The sequence below is a fragment of the Gracilinanus agilis genome, chromosome 2 (genome assembly GCF_016433145.1).
Source record: "Gracilinanus agilis isolate LMUSP501 chromosome 2, AgileGrace, whole genome shotgun sequence".
Classification (NCBI taxonomy): domain Eukaryota; kingdom Metazoa; phylum Chordata; class Mammalia; order Didelphimorphia; family Didelphidae; genus Gracilinanus; species Gracilinanus agilis.
Window position 1 is genome coordinate 366,626,011 of NC_058131.1, and position 22,412 is coordinate 366,648,422.

At 35.1% G+C, this 22,412-nt stretch overlaps 1 protein-coding gene across 2 annotated transcripts in view; it reads right to left on the reverse strand.

The window, feature by feature from the left end:
- Positions 1-1,715: 1,715 nt before the first annotated feature.
- The window catches only part of LOC123235542 (gamma-aminobutyric acid type A receptor subunit pi), a 35,948-nt gene continuing 15,251 nt past the window's right edge, over positions 1,716-22,412 (reverse strand). Inside the window, exons 6-9 of one of the 2 annotated variants that reach the window (XM_044661690.1) lie at positions 6,686-6,823; positions 4,422-4,574; positions 3,546-3,733; positions 1,716-2,018 (exon numbers count right to left, since the gene is read on the reverse strand). In XM_044661690.1, coding sequence (XP_044517625.1) covers positions 1,716-2,018; positions 3,546-3,733; positions 4,422-4,574; positions 6,686-6,823 — 782 coding nt within the window. The remainder of the gene's footprint in view (positions 2,019-3,545; positions 3,734-4,421; positions 4,575-6,685; positions 6,824-22,412) is intronic. The other variant, XM_044661692.1, reaches the window with a different exon arrangement.

Genomic DNA, 22,412 nt, shown 5'->3' on the forward strand with positions numbered 1-22,412 from the left:
CTCCTTGAAGCAGAGTGGTAGGGAACTTTGGATATAGAATGCTGTATATACTGTAGGAAGTGATTGTTTTGCTGACCTTTTTTTTTTTAAAATTAAAAGGATTCTAAGAGGGGAAGAGGTATATTTTGAAAATTGACTGTGGGGTTAAAAAAGCCAAAGGCAATAAAAAAAAAAAAAAAAGAAAAACAAAACCAAACATAACATAAGTTTTCTGATTCCATTTTTTTTCAACTGGGGGAAAGTATTGTGTTTAGGGAGGCAACTTACTGAATAGCATATATGGTTTGTGATGTTGTTATATTGGGGTAACTAGAAATTGACACTATACTTGTTACTAAAATGTCTCTTGGGTTTTCTGTAATATAAGAACTACTTCCATGTCTATCATGGATATTGGAGAGGAGATAGTCGCTTTGTTTTCAGGTGAGATACAAATGCTATATTTTCCTTATGAGAAGTGATAAGGTCCATGGATGATAAGATGTTTTTGGAATACTGACCTGAGAGTGGTTCCAATATGGAGGATTCACTGTATCGTATCAATACAAATAGAATCAATAAACTTACTTTTCAGAGTCTTAATGCTCCAAACATTTTTTTCACTTATATGTGAAGTTTGAATGGAAGGAGCTATTGAAACGTGTGACAAAGGTCATTTTAATTTAGCTTTAGCACAGTGATTCTGAGATGAGCTGCCTATATACTTCCAAAGTATTGCATGTGTTTGCAAGAAATTCTGAGAATATGTTACATATAGATTACAAGGAACTCTGGAATGTTGGCAAATAACATATTCCTCCAATGTAGAAACCTCTCTCACTTGGATCTCTTCAAATAGTTTTGTATATGTGAAAAAACACTTGGCAAATTTTAATGTACAACACAGGCAGCTAGGTGGTACAATGGTTAGAATGCTGAACCTAGAATGAGGAAGATCTGAGTTCAAATTTGACCTCAGGTCAGTTGTGTGACTCTGGACAAGTCATTTAACATCTATTTGCCTCAGTTTCTTCATCTGTAAAATGGGGATAATAATAGCACCTACCTCCTAGTACTTTGGTGAGGACCAAATGGGGTAATATTTGTAAAATGCTTGGCACAATGCCTAGCACATAGAAAGTGCTATGTAAACATAAGTTATTATCAGGAAATGTTGTTCTTTGGACATTTCATTCGTGTTTGTCTCTTCATGATTTCATTTGGGGTTTTCTTGGCAGAGATCATAGAGTGATTTGCCTCTTCCTTCTCCAACTCATTTTACAGATGAGGAAACCAATTCAAACAAGGTTAAATGACTTTCCCAAGGTTACACAGGGATTAAGTGCCTAAAGACAGATTTGAACCCAGGTCTTCTTGATTCCAAGTCCAGCACTCTACCATACCTCCTACTTGCTTTTATTATTATTAAATACCACTGGTTTATGAGAGTTCAATGACATTTATCATATAGAAAACTATGGCATGGCATCTCAGGGTACTGTGAAGATGTCCTTCAAAATAAAAAGAAGGAAACAAGTTGGTGTTCTCATCACAAGATCTTAGATAACACCAGAAGGGATATGATATACTATAATAAATATCAGGGTCACCTTTCAAGGATGACTCCTAAAATGTTATGTTTTGGCTATTTGTGGCACCATAAAGTTATTCTGCAATTAGGACTAAAATGTCAATTTCTAATTACTTATGACAGAAAATTTCAAAGCATTTGATTCTCAAAAATATAGGTAGTATGCCCAATAAAATACGTTGACTAGCATGAAAATCAAAGGGAATAATAATTTGGAGTAATGGTCTACATTACTAGGGTTTTGAATTGTAAAGTAATCAACAATTCGACCCATTTTATCCCTGAAAACAAACTTGAACTTGTCGCTGGTTTTCATTGTCAGGTCACTATAGTTGACATTATCACTGGAAATTTCGATACTGGCAAAACTGATCTTTCTCTTGAAGCTGGAGATGGAGCTGTTGATGATGTTAGTAATATTGACTTCTTCTACTTCCTTAGAAGTCCCCTAGTTTAAAGAGAAAGCAGTTAGCTTACAAATACTTGACTGAGAAAAATAAATAGATGGATAATTAAATAAAGAAGTCGAAGTGAGAAATGTTGAGCCATTGTGCTTAAATATAAATTTGGTAAATAAAGTGACATCTAGTGCTAAGGAATATGTTCTAAAATTCCGATTTTAGGGTGCTATGACTTATCTGTTACATAGGAAACTACCAGTCTCTAGTTTCCTGGGATAAAAAATGGAAATCATAATTTTGCCCACATCAAGGGATAACTTGGTTAATTAGGATAACTAATTAAGAGGGCTAATAGACATTAGTCATGTGCCATATGGTCTTTGCCTCAGAGACTACAATATTAGGAAGTAACCTACGTGGTAAACTTCTGATCTTTGTAAAATTATAATGAGTAATACCTTTTTCAGGCCACAGCAAGGGGAGGTCAAGGATAGAGGGTCAGTTAGGCAGGGGAATACCTTTTAAATAACTGATCTCAGTAACAATTTACCAAGCTTAACAAAACTTTTGGATTTGCAACATTTGTATGATGTGAGTATCAAAAAGCAAACCCAGAGGCTTATTTTAATTGATTTTAATCAATATATACCTTTCTCAGGTTGCACATAAAAGTAATCAAATCAGTATTTTTGCTCTTTTATATAGTCGTCTTCTTTGTTTGGCAGCATGGTTTAGTGCAGCGATTGGGCAAACTACAGCCCACAGGCCAGATACAGCCCCCTGAAATGTTCTATCCCGCCACTTGACATTATTCCTAATCTGAAGAATACAATGAGTAGGATACAATACAATGAAACTTCAAAAGAGCTGTCTTAGAAACAGACTGACAGATGAGCATTTCCTCTCCTTTGGCCCCCTCTTTAAAAAGTTTACCCATTACTGGTTTAGTGGATTTAGAGTTTGCCTAACAATCTGGAAGATGTGGGTTCAAGTATTTGCTCCTCTATATACTGTCTGTGGCACTGTGGACAAATCACTGAATCTCTCAGTATTCTAGAAGACAACTTTCTAAGTTGGGAAGAAGGTACTCTCTTGCATCAGTAGAGATGATTTCCTCATCCTGGAGTTCTGTATGAGTCTCAACCCTCTCCCTGTCCCTCCTTCTTTGTTAATGGGTAATGGCTTCTCTCTGTCAATTATTTCCTATTTGTATATAGCTTGCTTTGTATATATTTGTTAGCATATTGTCTCCCTCATTAGACTGTAAGCTCCTTGAGGACAGAGACTTTTTTATGCCTCTTTTTGTATCTTTAACATTTAATTTGACAATGCCTGGCACATAGTAGGTACTTAACAAATATTTATTGATTGATTGGTGGCTATTTATAAAATCATCCATACTAGCATCTAATCAAGTCATTGTGTTATTGGGCCACTCTTGGTCACCATTTCTCCCATCTGGATATAATCTGAATAATCAACTCTGATGTTTTGCCAGTGTGGTCCTAGATCTGGGGATCATTTATATTTTTACATCCCTGTCAGGGGTTTATTATTAAAATAAAAATTCTTACTCTGTCTTTGGCTGCCAGCTTCTGTAAGGAGCTGTAATGGGCAACTGCATATTCCAACAGGGCTCCAAAAACAAAGCTAAAGCAGATTCCCAAGTATACATCAATGGCCTTTATAAAGCAGTTGGTGTTAGGCAGAGATGTCCGAGAACCGATCATCAGTGTTGTCATTGACAGTACAGTGGTAACACCTGCAAAATGAAAGAGGAAAAATATTCTCATGCCAGGTAAAAAGACTTCAAGTTTTTTTTCTTTCTCTCCATATAGAGATAGAATTGAGTTCTTTTCTGGAAAAATTCAAGAACAATTTAAACAGGTCTACAATCAATTGATTTTGTATGGGAATGTCCCCCCCCCCTTTTTAATTCTCTTTGGAAACATGCTACTTATCTTCTTATCCAGAAGTGATGGATTTATATTGTATATTGAGATATATTTTTGAGGGGTGGGTGTGATATAGCCAGTGTAGGAATTTGTTTTAGAATTTATTTTAGTTGACTATACATGTGTTGGTAACAAGAGTTTTATTTTTCTTTCTCAGTGTATGTGGGGGTGAGGGGATGTTGGAGGGAGAGAAGTTATATTTTCTTTTATTGAAAAAATTTAATAAAAAAAATAGCCATTTTGCCTTGGAGGATAGAGGAGGTATTTAGTACCCAAAATACCTATATTTAGAAAATATGATATTTCCTTCTAGATTTAGGGCTCCATTGTTGAAAATATGTAATACTGTCTCATGAGCCAAACCTACAAAGAAACCACCTCATGAGACCTGTGGATGCCAATGTAATAATAATAGGAAGGACATTGACAATGTTAAAGTTGAATGGTCAGTTGAGATATCTTTCTTAACTTATCATTTTCATGATGGAAGCTTACCAATGCAAGTTCTTGCAGGTACTGAATCAAGAGAGATCCAGAAAGAAACCCAGGATAAGATGACTAAAAAAGTAGAAGGAACATAGGTTTCCAAAATAAAATAAAGGACATTTCTCCTAAGTTCAAACTGCAAGACCAGTCGGGTGTAATTACCTAGAATAGAGAAAACAGGAGAAATAAAATAATATTGATTCACTTAGAAATAGATTGAACCTTATATACTGGGAGGGTTATAATACATGAAATTGCACTTTACAACAAATAGAGTAAATTCTCTGACATGGTTGAGAAACACAGTAGTAAGGCTAACCAAATACTCAGGTTGATAGAGATTTATCGTATGTGGTGGCATGATCAAAAGTCCAATTTTCAAAAAAAGATATTAGTCCTAAGACTATATTAATCATAATTCAATATTTCTTTGGTTATTATAATAGCTAGCTTTTATATAGGACTTTGAGGTTTACAGTGTGCTTTATAAATATCTCATTTTGTCCTCACAAAAACCTTGAGGTAGATGTTATTATTAATCCACTTTACAAGTAAGTAAACTAGGCAGACAGAAATGATTTGTATAGGGTCACATAGTAAATACCTGAGGCTAGATTTGGACTCATGGCTTCATGACTCCAAGGCAGCACTCTATCTACTGTACCACCTAGGTGCCCTGAGGCCTGCCTCTTTGGCAAAGAGCACTTAAATTAACTCTGGGCCATCATTCTGAGCACTTATCATATTCTAATCATGGAAGTTAAATAATTTTGAATAAAAGAATGCTGAATAATGAGCTATCTAGAAAATGTCTGCCTGTATATTACAGTAGATCGGTCTAGCCAGGCAATGACTTTGTTCTACCTAAAGAACATGTACAGGTTTTCCCCAAAACAATGGGGAGAGGAAAGAAGGGGATGAGATGGTCAAAGCCAGGAGCAATCATTTTGTCAATAGACCACATGAAGAAGCAGAGTTTACACCAGGGGAGTTGGAGAGATCTAATTGGTCATGGGAAAGTTGGTGATAGAGCTGAAGAAGGTATGGTATGATCGACAGCACAGGAGGCTCTGTTTGCAAAAATGGAAACCTGAGACTTTAAACTTAGACCAAGTATCTAAAATGCCCCAAAAGTCTTTGAAGACACAAAGACTCTTTTTATGGAAAATAAAGCCTATTGATTGAATCAAGTGACTTCAGAGTGCATTGACTTTCTCGTTTTGCTCATGAGGAAATTGAGGCTAGGGCTCAACTTCTGGTCATACAGAGAATGGTAGAATCAGGAATAGAACCTAGGTCTACTGATTCTGAGGCCAATGTTATGTTTATTATATACCATGCTGCTTCTTGTTTTTTGAACCCTTTCCCCTGACTTATAAAGGAATCTTTAGGAACATTTAATCTCCACATTGAATCAACTTTACATGAAATCTTGGATCTTTTGTGACTTTATATAATAATTCTATTTTTTTATTTAAAATGGAAGTTGCCAGTTACCAATAATTATTTGTGATATTTAAAATTAAAGTAATCTTGGCTCATACTGAAACCTGAAAAATTACAAAATGTAAGTAGATCCCAGATCTCAAAAATGCTATTTACTCAATATGATATGTATTTTTGACATTCATAAACATTGCTGGTAGTAAGGATCCTTGATGTTATCACAGGGTATTGAGGAAAAAAAACCACCACATTCTTCTTTTATATCTGAGAAATCATATGCATATTTAAGGAAAGATTATTGACAGACCTGAGATTGGTAGGATATCTAATTACTGAAACACTGTGAAACAAACAAATCATTCCTTTTTCAGTGTGGAAATAACCTTGCTGATGTTGTGAATTTCTGATAGCTTCCTCACCTATCAATGCAGTATTAATTTTTGTTGTGGCAGAGAGCCAATCCTCCCATAAAACACAGAAGAAATATCATTTCAACAAAGTGATTTCAAGGTGAATTTTATGCATGTGAGAGCCCCAGGGTTTCACTGAGTATTAGAAAATGACTTTGGAAAAATGTCACTTTGCCTCAGAATTGGCCTAGAAATGTCTTCTGTTCCTTAGAGAGTTATTCTGCTTCTGTGTTTTAAATGGACAGGGACAGGCCCAATTCTCTTTTTCTCAGGAGACTTTTCTATCCAGAAGGGCAATGAAAAAAGTAAAAAGGAGAATTGAAGATACTTCTACATTCAGTAATCCTACCCTATCTTTATCATCCCTCCTCATTTCAGTAATTTTTCCTTTTATTGAATTTCATCTCCCTCATTTACCTGTTTCCTGTTGGGACTTAGTGACTAAGGTGAAATACCGCTGCACAGTATATTGAGCCAGTCGTAAATTTTCTAGGCCACGGACGGAGTCATTCCCTCTCAACCATGTAAACTCCACATCGTTTCCATCATAACCCCCTGGAAAAAGAAATCAGTGTCAGTGGGATGTTGTCATATAAGTCATATCCTATTTATGGTTATGATTTTTATTGTAAAAATAAGGGTTATGTGGTGTTAAATATCAAAGTTGTCTCTTAGTAGAGCATAGCAAAGTAAGCCCAAGGATTCTTCCTTAATAATCCTGGAATTATTTTTAGAGTGAAATTTCTATGCCAAGTTAAAAATGAAGTGATAATTTTTTAAACATTTTTCTTTGACTTTATATTTTCAGGTAAAAACCCATAACGTGCTGATCATCATAGAGACCTATGGAATTCCCTTGAGAGGCAACATACCAGCTACTCATATATTCATTTGTTCAGGGCTATTTATTTATTTTTTTAGAGGGGAGAAGTATAGTTACAATTTTCCTTTGGGTTAGAGGGCCTCTGGATCATGTGACCAGTAACATGGAGGACTTGACATTTTCCCTGATCTTTTCAACCTCTCATATTTTTCCCAAATAGGAATTATGTATGTGAGGTAAAATAATTTCAGCTTTTCCCATTTTCTAGGATATCAAGAACTTTATAGAGATAATAACCAACAAACCTAAAGAAATAAGGCTGATTCCTAATCCCTATTGGACTCACATTCTATATCCCCTCCCCTAATGGTCATCCTGTTCTAGCAGAGCTATACAACCCAACCCATGGGCTTGAAATAGAACTCAACTCTTCCCATTCCTTTACCCTTTATTGTAGGAAGTGGGAAATATGTTCTGCTTAGGCTTCTGGGTAGCAACATGTTGTGCTATAGTGAGGTTCAATCAAAGAATGAAGAATATTGGGAACTGGAGCAGAAAGTCAGGGTATTTAGAGAATTAGATCAGGTCTGAAGGAGAGGGTACTGGCATCTAGACAAGATGACATTTGAGGGAGAGCCTGAAAATGCCATTATTCCCTAGCTTGGGAGGAAGCTGAGACAACTTTGAAGTCTAGTCCCTGAGGAAACTAATATCAAAGGGGAAGGAGACAGAAATTGAGTGACAGGGGAATATAAAGGAAAAGGGACTGAAATTACCAAAGACTTGAGGAAAAATTAAACTCAAGATCTTGAGCACAAATAAACAGAAAAGATATTATTAAGGAAAAGAATAATATGACCTCCTGATCATCTTAAGAAATCCAAACACTTCTGAATAAATATTGCAAGATGAATGAAAATGAATCAATACCTGCTGAGGCAGAAAGTCCTGTGGAACTCCAAGGGAGCTTAGAATAATAGCAGCATGTTGCCAAATGGTTCAAGAGAAAAATAATAAATACTCATGACTGACATAATGGAAATAACCAGCAGAATAGAAAAACTTGAAAACTCAGTGCTAAATTTCACCAAAGTAAATAGAGCAATTAATTGAGAATGTAAATACACAGAAGTGAAAGATAATCTGGAAGAAGAGAAAATAGTTTGGATTAGGAATAAGAGTGGAGGGGCAGCTGGGTATCTCAGTGGATTGAGAGTCAGGCCTAGAGACGGGAGGTCCTAGGTTCAAATCTGGCCTCAGACACTTCCCAAGTCACTTGAACCCCATTGCCCACCCTTACCACTCTTCCACCTATGAACCAATACACAGAAGTTAAGGGTTTAAAATAAAATTAAAAAAAAAAAGGAATAAGAGTGGCAACTCTCTATAAATTCTACCAATGCAACTCCCAGGCCCATAGAAACTGCTGGGTATAAGGCATCTTCACCAAGACCATAGTAAATGTTATCTGTGGAGACACATAGGGGAACACTTCAAGAGGCAGGCCTGACTATGCCACTGAAAAATAATTGCACTTGCCCCTTTTGATATTTGTTCTAGATGTTTTGAACCCCAAAACACTACACATGATATCCTCCCTTCTTTTTATTTATTTAGCAAATATTTATTGAGCTTCTTCTATGTGCATGAAATGTTAGTTATTATTCCCTGAGGATTCTCACATTCTGATATTTTCACTGGCCCAATTATTTATGATTACTGTATGCCCATAACCCAGCCATCAACATACATGCAAGCAAATCCTCTATATGTCTTTGATGACTGTACAACACATGCCATTATTACACCTAAAAACCATTTTACTTTCATAAAATTATAGATCCATTTTTAAAGGCCAGCAGATTTTAATTTTATGTGCATTGACTGTGGGAGACAGCTTTCAAGGAAAATCAAAATCTCTTTCCAGCAGAGAGGATGTGTCTATTTGCTAAATCTCTGATATAAGCTCAGTTTATTCTTTCCCTTATACCACCCCTTGTGTACTGTCATCTAATGATATAAGTATTCAAAAAATTTCAAAGAAGCTACTGATGAAAGAAAGTCAGAATATAAGTAAAAACAGAAGACATAAATCCTACTAAATCCTACTCTGAAATTATGTGGTTTTTGCTTTGCAGATGCTCAAAAACATCAAATAAACCTGTATGATAACACTATGAGATGCTGAAAGGCCCAGGGGAATATTTGTAGGATTGTAAAAATATTTTCTGATGGATAGATTTAAAAAAAATCTTTTTGGCAAGGTTCCTATTAACCAGCTGCCTGCTGTTGAACATTTAGTGAATGGTTCTTCCCCCCCACCCCCACTAGGGAAGCACAGGTAGTGTTTAAGCAGGCAGGCCACCGAGTTGTATTAAGAATCCAGCCTCAGGGATTTGGAACAAGCTGAAGTAGAACACGTCAAGGGCAATTACTTTTTCCATGTGGGGAAAAAAATGAGTTATCTTTTTGATAACCTGAAGTTTGGCTTAGCCACCAAACAGCTGCACTGCATCAAGAAAGCTATTGCATTAATTTAATAAACAAGATAATTAATCTGTCTGTCTGAAATCTTTAATTAAATGTCTACCTTTGAAAAATGATGGCTGCTTCATAATGATTCCATTACTCTAATGTTTGCCCGTTTGTGCCCTTACATAAAGAATACTCAATGGCCTCCAGTGTTTGACTAATTTTTCATCTCTTACATGTGCTGTATCTGATACCTTGAGAAATTATCTCTGTTGAGTGGCTGCCCCTGGACACCGATCACAAATGCCGCTCTCTGAAGTTTCTACAGTTTAGTGGTGACTTCAGTGGTGGTTGCTTTGGGATGTTTATGACAAATGAAGGATTGAGGTTAATTCATTTCATATGCAATCTCTGGTGTTTATCATGAGACTATCACAGTGTCCACTTAAATGTAGTTTCATTGGAATTATATATAGTAGAACTTAAAATATGGCAGACTTTCTATGAAATGTCAAAATCAACTAGACACTCAAGTCCAGTGACTATTTCAGGTGATAATAAAGCCAATAACAGTGGAATTCCAAATTTGCAAATGTTTATAAGCTATCCAGAATACTCATTAATTCCACATGATGGAATAAAGTGTTGAGAAATTGCAGCAATTGAATGAGTGGACAGCAGATTGGCAAATTAAGCTTCATCACTGTGCTTCTAGCACTTGGGACAGTGCCTAGCACACAATAGGCTCTTAATAAATTTTATTGATTGGCCAATATGTGAAGAAATGAATTAATTTAGAGAAAAATAAGCCAAACAATGCTTATAAGATGATCCACTCAAGGTTAGCAATTATAAATCTGAAAAAGTTTTTTGAATTCACTGCCAATTAACAGAACCCCCAAATGCCAGGCTCAGGCATACCAGAGAAAATGTTAGGGACACAGATGTTACCAACTTCTAGACAATTGTCATTGCTCAACCCCTTGGTGTACCATTATGCCTAAGACCTTTGGCAACTTATAATACAATCGAATGCATGAGAATTTTCCAAGGACCCACAATATGAACAACAACCCAGAGAAAATCACCCATAAAGATGAAAGCTAACAGTTATATAGTGACTCCTAGAATAGAAAGACATGAGAAATAAAACAGAATTCATAATGTTACACTCATGCTATGTCCATACTTGAAATAGCATGTACATTTTTAGTTGCTTCATCTCAAGACAGTTGAATTGTGAAAATCCAAAAGAAAGGGAAATCAAATGATCAAAGAAATATAATAGGTTCTGAATAATGTAAGGGCAGAATGGGTTAAGGCAACCTTTGCCTTAATGTTGAGAAGAGGAACTTGAGTGATACAGACTGACAGCTGGAGCTGAAGCAAGGCATTGTGGGAAGGAAGAACCTGAATTGGGGGTTTTTGGTTTGGAGATCTGGGGACAAGAGGACAATTAGCTCGCCTGGTGACTGAACAAGAGCCAGCCCAAATGGTTTCTTGAACAACCATACCCCAAATCCTGGTGTTCCTGTCAGCTTCTACTATCAACTTAAAGGGATTGAGGTCTCTTCATTCCTGAGGAGTATGCGGATCCCTCTGAGATGCTCGGAACAGACCCTGAAGACTCTTAACCCTGTACCTGCCTTACATGAAGACCCAATAATATTTCCAGTAATATAGATTATAGATAGAATAATAATTAGGGGAAGGGAAGGTGAATATCTGGTTTTAGCCATTTTGGCTGGCCAGGGGGAAGGACCTTGTGGTATTTAGAATTTAGGGCTTCCCAAATACCTCCATTCTTTTCCCACCTTCAATTACTTTAATCTACTATAATAAAATCAATTTGCAGTCAGATAAAGGGAGATTTATTTCAGGGGACACAAAGGGACAAAGAGGTCTGAGAGGTTAGCAGCCCAGCCAAACTCCATTTCTGAGCAGGACCCCCTGTGGTACCGTGTTTTACCCAGGGGGGAGGCTTTTGCCTGAAGAGGGTCTGGGCTTATCTAACCAAGGGTACTATCAACATTACCCACTAGTAGAGTCATCCCTCTAACTATCAGTGCTTGCTCATTCTCTGATAAGTCATCTTTACAGAGAATTTCTCTCTTCATCCCAGTAATACTGATATATATATATATATATATATATATATATATATATATATATAGAGAGAGAGAGAGAGAGAGAGAGAGAGAGAACTGAAAGAAATTCACATACAAGTCTGTTTCCCTTTACCATCCAAATATTCTCAAAATATATCAATATTACAATAAGGATGAGCTAAAAATGATTGGATATTTTTAATTAACAAAGATGAAGGACTAGGGCAATGTGCAAATTTAAAAAATTATAAAGGGCATGGGTAGGGTAAGCATGGGACTATTATTTCACATTAACTCCTATGTCTGTAACTGCTATTCTGTATCACCTTTGGGAACTAGGCAATGCAGGTTAAGTCATCTAGGAAGATAAAACAAAACAAGGGCAGAGGGATTTTCTCTAGTCAAAACTAGTGTAAGCAAGAGCCCTGATAGGTCTCAGAACAGAAACTTTTTTTATCAAAATATTTTGATAAGAAAGAAAATGGAATGGATATAAAGATAGGGACTCCAATAATGATGTGGAAACCCTGATAAAGGAGTTCAAGAACCAAGAATTTTTTATCAACAATGTATGGAATTCTAGGAACTACCACTGGAATTTTGTCAAAAAGAGTATACCTGTAGGCAGAAAGGCCTGAGCTTCACTCAACTTGCTTCTCTGACTTCTCAGTGCACTCAAGTCAAAACAACCTATATTGTGTTTTCTAATATTCTAATATATGATGTAGCCTTCTGCCTTGTATCTTTGCTTACACTGTTCCCAATGCCTATAATACCTTGCCTCTCTTTCTCTTTGTGCTTCACAAAGCACACTAAAACAAAACACAACTCTAGTTTTTAATATTGTATAACATATAATATTGTATAACATATAATATTGTATAACAATAAAAACTCCGAAATACAAACATGGGAGTCAAGGGAAGCCTTTCTTCAATATACCATGTAGCATCAATCTAAAACTAAGAACTAGTTTTATTTATAATGGAGTTTAAATTAGAAATCTTCCTCATAAAATTAGGAGCAAAGCAAGAGTGTCTATCATCACTACTACTATTTGATCTAGTAATAAAAATATTAGAAATAGTAATGAGAAGAAAAAGAAGTTGAGAGAATAAATTTAGGCAAAGAAGCAGCATAATTATCACCTTTTGCAGATGATACAGTGGTTTATTTAAAGAACTATAGAAACTAAAAACTAATTGAAATACCTATTGCAAAGTTTTTGGACACAAAGTAATTAACATAAATTAAAAGCATTTCTGTATTTTATTAATCAAGCATAGCAGCAAGAGATAAAAAGAGAAATTCCATTTAAAATAACTACAGAATGTACAAAATACTTGGGAGTCTACCTACCAACACAAACATAGGAACTACATGATTATGGTAGTAAAATAAGGAAGTAAAGACAGACCTAAATAATTGAAGAAATATTAATTGCTCATGGGGGGATGGGGCTGAGCCAATATAATAAAATCAATAAACACTATATGAAATATTTTACTTATTCAATGCTATACCAGTCAAAATATCAAAGGGTTATTTTATAGAGCTAGACAAAATAATAATAAAATTCATCTAGAGGAGCAAAAGGTCAAGAATCGCAATGGAAATGATGAAAAAAAAAAGGAAAGTATGGGGGCCTAGCAGTATCTGACCTCAAACTATACTACAAAGCAGTATTCATCACGATTATTTGGTACTGGTTAAGAAATACATTGATCAGGGAATTCTGGGAAGATGGCAGCCTAGATGGAGCAAAACTTCAGACCTCCATACCCTTCCACACTTAGATAAAAAACAAAGCACTTTGAGGGGAAAGAAAACCAAATCTAACAATAGGACAGAGCTGGGGATCCTCCTGCTGGACTCAGTTCAAGTGGTACACCAAAAAAAAAAAAAAAAAAAAGACTGAATTCTTGAACTATTGGGTTTGAGGTTAGGAAGATCCCAGGACCCCTTCCCCACATGCTGTGCAGAGTCTCCAGTAGCTCCTAGGATCTCTGGGTGAGCAAATGTACTAGTTGGAAGAGAGGGCCTTGTTGGCACAGTGGTGCCAGGCTCAGGGCATTGAACACAGACATCAAGGAGGTGGTTGGAGGAGAAATTCAGAGAGGGCAACCTAGACTCAGCAAAAAGGCTCCATCTTGCCCCTCCCCCAGCTTCTCTCAGGGTTTTGGTTTCAGAGTACATCAAGCTCTACAGATCAACCCTGCCCTGGCTTAATCCCATCAATAGGGCAGATAAGAAGTCTTTAGAGAGCAGGAAAACTCCAATACCTCTCCCTCATAGACTGCAGAGAAAGTAGCTAAAAACTTCTGTTGTCATTGGGGAAGATCTTACATTAGAACTCATTAAAACCATCCACTTAACCTAAACAATCAGCAGAGAAAAAGCTCATTCAGGACAAAATAGACCAAACCCAAAGATACAGCAAATAAATCAGAGAAGCAAGATTATAGCCAATTACAGGAGTTAAAGAAGGAAAAAATATGAGTAAACCACAAAAAAGAAAAAATAAATTACAATCAACAGCTTCTTTATAGGAAGTGAACAAAGAGCAAATAAAACAGAAGAAGATCAAGGAACTCCAAGCAAAACCACAAACTCCAGCAAATTGGGCACAGGCCTTGGAAGAACTCAAAATACAATTCAAAAAACAAGCAAGAAAGGCTGAAAACATTTGGAAAAGGGAAATAAATGAACTAAAACAGGAAAATAGTGTCTTGAAAGCCAAAACTGACCAGCTTGAAAATGAGTCAGATGAGAAGGAGAAGGATGACCAAAAATCCAGGGATGAAATTCAGTCTTTAAAAATTAGAATTCAACAACTAGAAGTAAATGACTTCACAAGGCAGGAAGAATCTATAAAAAATCAAAAGAATGAAAAATTTGAGGAAAATATGAAACACCTCTTTGGCAGAACCTCAGATTTGGAGAACAGATTGCGGACAGACAATTTAAGAATTATTGGTCTACTGGAACATCATGACAAAAGAAAAAGCCTGGACACCATCCTAGAAGAAATTATCCAAGAAAACTTCCCTGACATTCTTGAACAAGAGGGAAAAGTGGAGATTGAAAAAATCCACAGATTACCTCCTACATCTAATCCACAACTGACAACTCCCAGGAATATTATAACCAAATTAAAAAACTACCAGACCAAGGAAAAAATAATACAAGCTGCTAAGAAGAAGTCATTCAGATACCAGGGAACCGTAGTTAGGGTCAAACAGGATCTGGTCGCATCTACATTGAAGGACTAGAAGGCATGAAATAAAATATTCCGCAAAGCAAGGGAGCCAGGTCTACAACAAGAATCAACTATCCAGCAAAACTGACTATATTCTTTCAGGGGACAGTATAGTCATTTAATAAAATTGAAGACTTTCACGCATTCATAAAGAAAAAACAGACTTAAACAGAAAATTTGATGTCCAAACACAGAACTCAAGAGAATCACCAAAAGGTAATTAAGAGAGGGGAGAACAAACAAACAAAAAACCAAAACCTTTTTTTTAAGGGACCCAATAAGTTCAAATGATTTGTATCCCTATAAGAAAAGATGATATTGGTAACTCTTAAAAATTGTTATTATCATCAGGGTAGCTAAAAGAAGTATACCTAGAGGGAACAGTGACAGATTGTATAGGATGAATTGTCAAGATATATACATACATACATACATATACATATATATAAAACTAGAGGTAAAAAAGAGGATACTATTAAGAGAAATGGGAAAAGAGACAAAATGGAGTAAATTTATATTTCATAAAGAAGCGCATGAGGGGAGCAGGGGAGAAGCCCAATACTGGAAGGGTAAAGAGGTTGGAGACAGGAAATACTTTTCTTAAGAGTATTGAAATTAATTCAAAGAGGGAAGAACAATCAGATCCATTGGGGCAGAGAATTGATTCGTACCCTATAGAGAAGTAAAAGGGTAACAAACGGACTGGTGGGGAAGGAAGCAATACTAGGGAGGGAGAGTGTGGGTGGTAGCTTAAAAGGACACTAAAGAAAAATAAGAGGAGAATAAGAAGGGAGGAGGGAGAAAGTGAAGTAAAATAAGGGAGGGGATTAGGGAGACTGATTAAAAACAAAACACTGGTGTAGAAGGAAATGGTGAAAGAAGAAAAGGCAGGACAAGGAGAGGGAATCAAAATTTCGGGGAAAACAAAGTTGATAATTATAATTCTGAATGTGAATGGGATGACCACGCCCATAAAATGGAAACTAATAGCAGAGTGGATTAGAAACCAAAATCCAACCATATATTGTCTATACATGAGGCAGGTAGACATATTAGGGTAAAAATAAAAGGCTGGAGCAAAATCTATTGGGCTTCACTTGAGAAAAAGAAGGCAGGATTTGCAATCATGATATCTGACAAAACCAAAGTAGAAATAGCTCTGGTTAAAAGACATAGGGAAGGTAATCACATCCTGATAAAAGGGAGTATAGACAATGAAGAAATATCAACATTCCACATGTATGCACCAAATGGTATAGCATCCAGATTTCTAAAGGAGAAAATGGCAAAGCTCAAGGAGAATATAAATAGTCAAACTATACTAGTGGGAGACCTGAACCTTCCCATATCAGATCTAGAAAACAATAAATAAGAAAGGGGCAAGAGTTAATAGCTATATGGAGAAAAATAAATAGGGACAAAAAGGAATACACTTTTTCCGCAGCACACGGTACATTCAGAAAGACTGACCATGTACTAGGGCATAGAAACATGGCAAACAAATGCAAAAGACCAGAAATAATAAATGTAACCTTTTTAGATCATAATGCAATAAAAATAGTAATCAGTAAGGGCACGTGGACAGGCAAATCAAAAATTAATTAAAAACTAAATAATATGATTCTCCAAAATCAGTTAAAGAACAAATCATAGAAACAATTAATAATTTCATATAAGAGAATGACAATGATGAGACATCCTACCAAAATATGTGGGATGCAACCAATGCAGTACTTAGGGGGAAATGTATATCCCTGAGTGCATATATTAATAAATTAGGGAGGGCAAAGATCAATTGATTGGGCATGAAAATAAAAAAACTAGAAAGCAAACAAATGAAAAATCCCCAGATGAAAACTAAATTAGAGATCATAAAAATTAAAGGAGAAATTAATAAAATCAAAAGTAAAAGAACTATTGAATTAATAAATTAATTAATAAATTAATTAATGAATTAATAAATAAATTAATAAATTAATTAATTCAATTAACAAATTGAATTAATAAAAGTACCAGAAGATGGTACTTTGAAAAAATAAGTAAAATTGACAAAGTACTGGTCAATCTAATAGAAAAAAAGGAAAGAAGAAAACCAAATTAACAGTATCAAAGATGAAAATGGAAACCTCACCTCTAATGAAGCGGAAGTTAAGGCAATCATTAAACAATATTTTGCCCAAATATGTGACAATAAATAGAGGAATCTAGGTGATATGGATGAATATTTACAAAAATATAAATTGCCTACATTAACAGCAGAAGAAATAGAATACTTAAATAATCCCATATCAGAAAAAGAAATTGAATACCATCAAAGAACTCCCTAAGAAAAAATCCCCAGGACCAGATGGATTCACATGTGAATTCTATCAACCATTCAAAGAACAACTAATCCCAATACTATACAAACTATTTGACATAATAAGCAAAGAAGGAGTTCTACCAAATTCCTTTTATGACACAAATATGGTACTGATCTCAAAGCCAGGTAGATCAAAAACAGAGAACGGAAACTACAGACCAAACTTCTTAATGAACATAGATACAAAAATTTTAAACAGAATACTAGCAAAAGGACTCCAACAAGTGATCATGAGGGTCATTCATTATGATCAGGTAGGATTTATACCAGGAATGCAAGGATAGTTCAATATTAGGAAAACCATCCACATAATTGACCATATCATCAAGCAAACAAACAAAAATGACATGATCATCTCAATAGATGCTGATAAAGCCTTTAACAAAATACAACACCCATTCCTATTGAAAACACTAGAAAGTATAGGAATAGAAGGGCCTTTCCTAAAAATAGTAAACAGTATATATCTTAAACCATCAACAAGCATCATATGCAATAGGGATAAATTAGAAGCATTTCCAATAAGATTGGGAGTGAAACAAGGATGCCCATTATCACCTCTATTATTTAACATTGTACTAGAGACACTAGCAATAGCAATTAGAGAAGAAAAAGAAATTGAAGGTATTAAAATAGGCAATGAGGACACTAAGCTATCACTCTTTGCAGATGATATGATGGTCTACTTAAAAAATCCTAGAGAATCAACTAAGAAGCTAGTAGAAATAATCAACAACTTTAGCAAAGTTTCAGGATACAAAATAAATGCACATAAATCATCAGCAAATATTTATGTATATTTCCAACACATCTCAGCAGCAAGAATTAGAAAGAGAAATGCCATTTAAAATCACCCTAGACAATATAAAATACTTGGGAATCTATTACCAAAACAAACCCAGGAATTATACAAACACAACTACAAAACACTTTCCAAACAATTAAAACTAGATCTAAACAATTGGAAAAACATTGATTGCTTGTGGGTTGGATGAGCTAACATAATAAAAATGACCATTCTACCCGAATTAATTCACTTATTTAGTGCCATACCTATCAAACTACCAAAAAACTTTTTTACTGAATTAGAAAAAACTCTAACAATGTTCATTTGGAAGAACAAAAGATCAAGAATATCAAGGGAAATAATGAAAAAAAAATGTGAAGGAAGGTGGCCAAGCAGTACCAGATCTTAAACTGTACTATAAAGCAGTGGTCATTAAAACAATATGGTACTGGCTAAGAGACAGAAGGGAGGATCAGTGGAATAGACTTGGGGTAAGTGACATCAACAAGACAGTGTATGATAACCCCAAAGAGCCCAGCTTTTGGGACAAAAATCCACTATTTGACAAAAACTTCTGGGAAAATTGGAAAACAGTATGGAAGAGATTGGGTCTAGATCAACATCCCACACCCTGTACCAAGATAAATTCAGAATTGGTGAATGACATGAATATAAAGAAGGAAAGTATAAGTAAATTAGGTGAACACAGAATAGTATACTTGTCAGATCTCTGGGAAAGGAAAGATTTTAAAACCAAGCTAGAGTTAAAAAAATTACAAAATGTTAAATAAATTATTTTGATTACATTAAATTAAAAAAGGTTTTGTACAAACAAATCCAATGCAACCAAAATTAGGAGGGAATGAACAAATGGTAAAAAATATTTATAACAAAAATCTGTGACAAAGGTCTAATTACTCAAATAAATAAGGAGCTAAATCAGTTGTACAAAAAATCAAGCCATTCCCCAACTGATAAATGGGCAAGGGACATGAATAGGCAGTTTTCATATACAGAAATCAAAACTATCAATAAGCACATGCAAAAGTGTTCTAGATCTCTTATAATTAGAGAAATGCAAATATAAACAACTCTGAGGTACCACCGCACATCTAGCAGATTAGCTAACATGACAGCAAAGGAAAGAGGTGAATGTTGGAGGGGAAGTGGCAAAACTGGGACATTAATGCATTGTTGGTAGAGTTGTGAATTAATCCAACCATTCTGGATGGCAATTTGTAACTATGCCCAAAGGGCATTAAAAGATTGTCTGCCCTTTGATCCAGCCATACTACTACAGGGTTTATATCCCAAAGAGATCATAAGAAAAAAGACACATACAAAAATATTTATAGCTGCATTCTTTGTAGTGGCAAAAAACTGGAAAATGAGGATATACACTTCAATTGGGGAATGGCTGAACAATTTGTGGTATCTGCTAGTGATGGAATACTATTGTGCTCAAAGGAATAATGAACTGGAGGATTTCCAAGTGAACTGGAACAGCTTCCAGGAATTGATGCAGAGTAAAAGGAACAGAACCAGGAGAACATTATACACAGAGACTAATACACTGTGGTAAAATAAAATGTAATGGACTTCTCTACTAGCAGCAATGCAATGATCCAGGACAGTTCTGAGGGACTTAAGAGAAAGAACACTATTCACACTCAGAGGAAGAACTATGGGAGTAGAAACACAGAAGAAAATCAACTGCTTTAACACATAAGTTGATATGGATATGATTTGGGATGTAGACTCTAAATGACCATCCCAGTGCAACTATCAATAATATGGATATATGTCTTGATCAATGACACATGTAAAACCCAGTGGGAATGTGTGTTGGCTATTGGGGGGTGGGGGTTTAAGAGGGGAGAGAAAGAACATAAATCATGTAACCATGGAAAATTTTCTAAAAAAATTTAAAAAATAAATAAAGAGAAAGTAATACATTGATCAGTGAAATGGAACAGTTTAGGTATACTACATATAGAAAAAAAATAAACACATTAGTATAGTGTTTGATAAACATAAAGAAATCAGTTCCTGGAATAAAAACTCAAAATTTATCAGAAACCTGGGAAAGTGAGAAAGCAGTCTGGTGGAAACTAGGTATAGAGCTAACATCTCACACCTATTCCAAGGTAAGGTCCAAATGAATACAGAGAGGTTTACATCATAAACAATTTAGAAGAATAAGGAAAAAAATTAACTTTTAGAACTAAGAAATTAGATTTTAGTGGAAGAGTTCATGAGCAAAGGATAGAGACTACCACAGAAGAGAAAGTGGAGAATTTTGATTACATAAAAATAAGAATTTTTGCTGCATACAGCTAAAACTAAAAGGGAAACAGGTAACTTGGGAGAAATCATGGTAGTGGATTTCTTTGATAAAGGTTTCTTTTCCAAAAGATATAAAGAACTGATTCAAATACATAAGCCTAAGTGTATTCTCCAAATGATAAATGGCCAAAAGATATGAACAAGAAGATTTCAAAGGGAAAAAAACATCCAAGTTCTCAATAGCCATGTTAAAAAATGCTCAAAATAATTAATACTTAGAAAAATATAAACAAAAGCTGAGTTTCTATTTTGTATTCATCAGATGGGCAAAGTTGAAAAAAAGAGGAAAATGACAAATGCTGCAGGGGCTATGCGAAAACAGCCACACCAGTGCCCTGTCAGAGATGCTATGAATTGATACACTTATTCTGGAAAGCAAATGGATCTATGTTCTTAACTTCAGTCAATCATAAATACTTTTTGATCCAGCAATACCACTACTAGGCTTTATATCTCAAAATTGAAAAGTAAAAGGACTCATGTAAACAAAAATATTCGTAGCTGTCCTTTTTGTTGTGGCAAAGAACTGGAAAGTAAGGTTGTCCATCACATTAGGAATAGTTAAATAAATTACTGTATATGGGTATAATGGAATACTCTCATGTCATAAGAGAAATAAAAGAGATGGTTTCAGTGAAACCTGAGAAGACTTGTATGAACTAATATAAAGTGAGCAGTACAAAAACAATTTATCCTAACAACTGTAAAGACAAAACAAATGCTTTTGAAGGATTTAAGAACTCCAGTCAGCACAATGAATGAATATGAGTCTAGAGAACTGATGATAAAGCATGCTACTCACTTCTAGACTACATGTGATAGACTCAGGATGCAGAAATAGATCTCTCTCTCTCTCTCTCTCTCTCTTTCTCTCTCTCTCTCTCTCTTTCTCCCTTTCCAATGGGAAGTTTGTTTTGCTTGACCATGCATATTTGTTTCAAAGTTTTATTTTTATTTCCTTTTTAATCAGTGAGGAAGAGAAAAAAATGGGTTTTTTAATTAAAAAAGAAAGTTTAATTTTAGAACTAGGCACAGTAATGGATGGCTGGTGGAGTTATCAATTGATTCAGCCTTTCTGGAAAGCATTTTGGAACTATGTTCAAAAAAGTCATTAGATTCTGTATAACCACTGACTCAGCACTCCAGTATTAGGGGTACATCCCTAAGAGATCAAAAAAAGAGGAAAAGGACCCATATGTATAAAAATATTTCAGAAGCAATTTCTGAAATGGGAAAAAAATCCCAGAGACTAAGGGGTTCCAAGGAAATAGGGAACAACTGAACAAAGTATGGACTATGAATATAATAGAATACTATTTTACCATAAATAATGATGAAAGTATCAGTTTCCAAGAGATCTGGAAAGACATATGAACGGATGCAGAGTGAAGTGAGCAGAACCAGGAGAATGATTTATATCATCACAGCCACAACACTAAAAAATAACCCAAATAATTTTGAAAGACTTAACAACTCTTTATCAATGCAATAATCAGAGGACCAATATCAAAGATCAAAGATGAGGTATGCTGCCCACTTCCTGACAGATAGGTGACAGACTCTAGAAGCAAAATGAGACAAATACTTTTCAGACAGGAACAATGTGGGAATGGATTTGACTACATTTGTTACAAGGGTTTGTTTATTGTTCAGTGGGCAAGTATGAGTTGGGAAGAAAAGAAAATTGATTTTTCTTAGTTGAAAAAATAAAATTTAATTTAAAAGGAAAGCAAATTAAAGAAAATTCTGCTAGGCATAAAGCAATGAAAGAACTATAAATGGAAAAATCTAATAAAAATAACATTTATATTAGGCTTCTAGATTTACAAAGCATTTTCACATATCTAATCTGATCTCCACAACAACTATGGAAGTCTGATACTTCAGATATTATTGTCTACATTAACTGATGGCATAACTGATGGTCACACAGCTTGGAAGTATTAGAGGTAGAATTCAAACCTAGTTCTTCACAAATCAGTCTAAA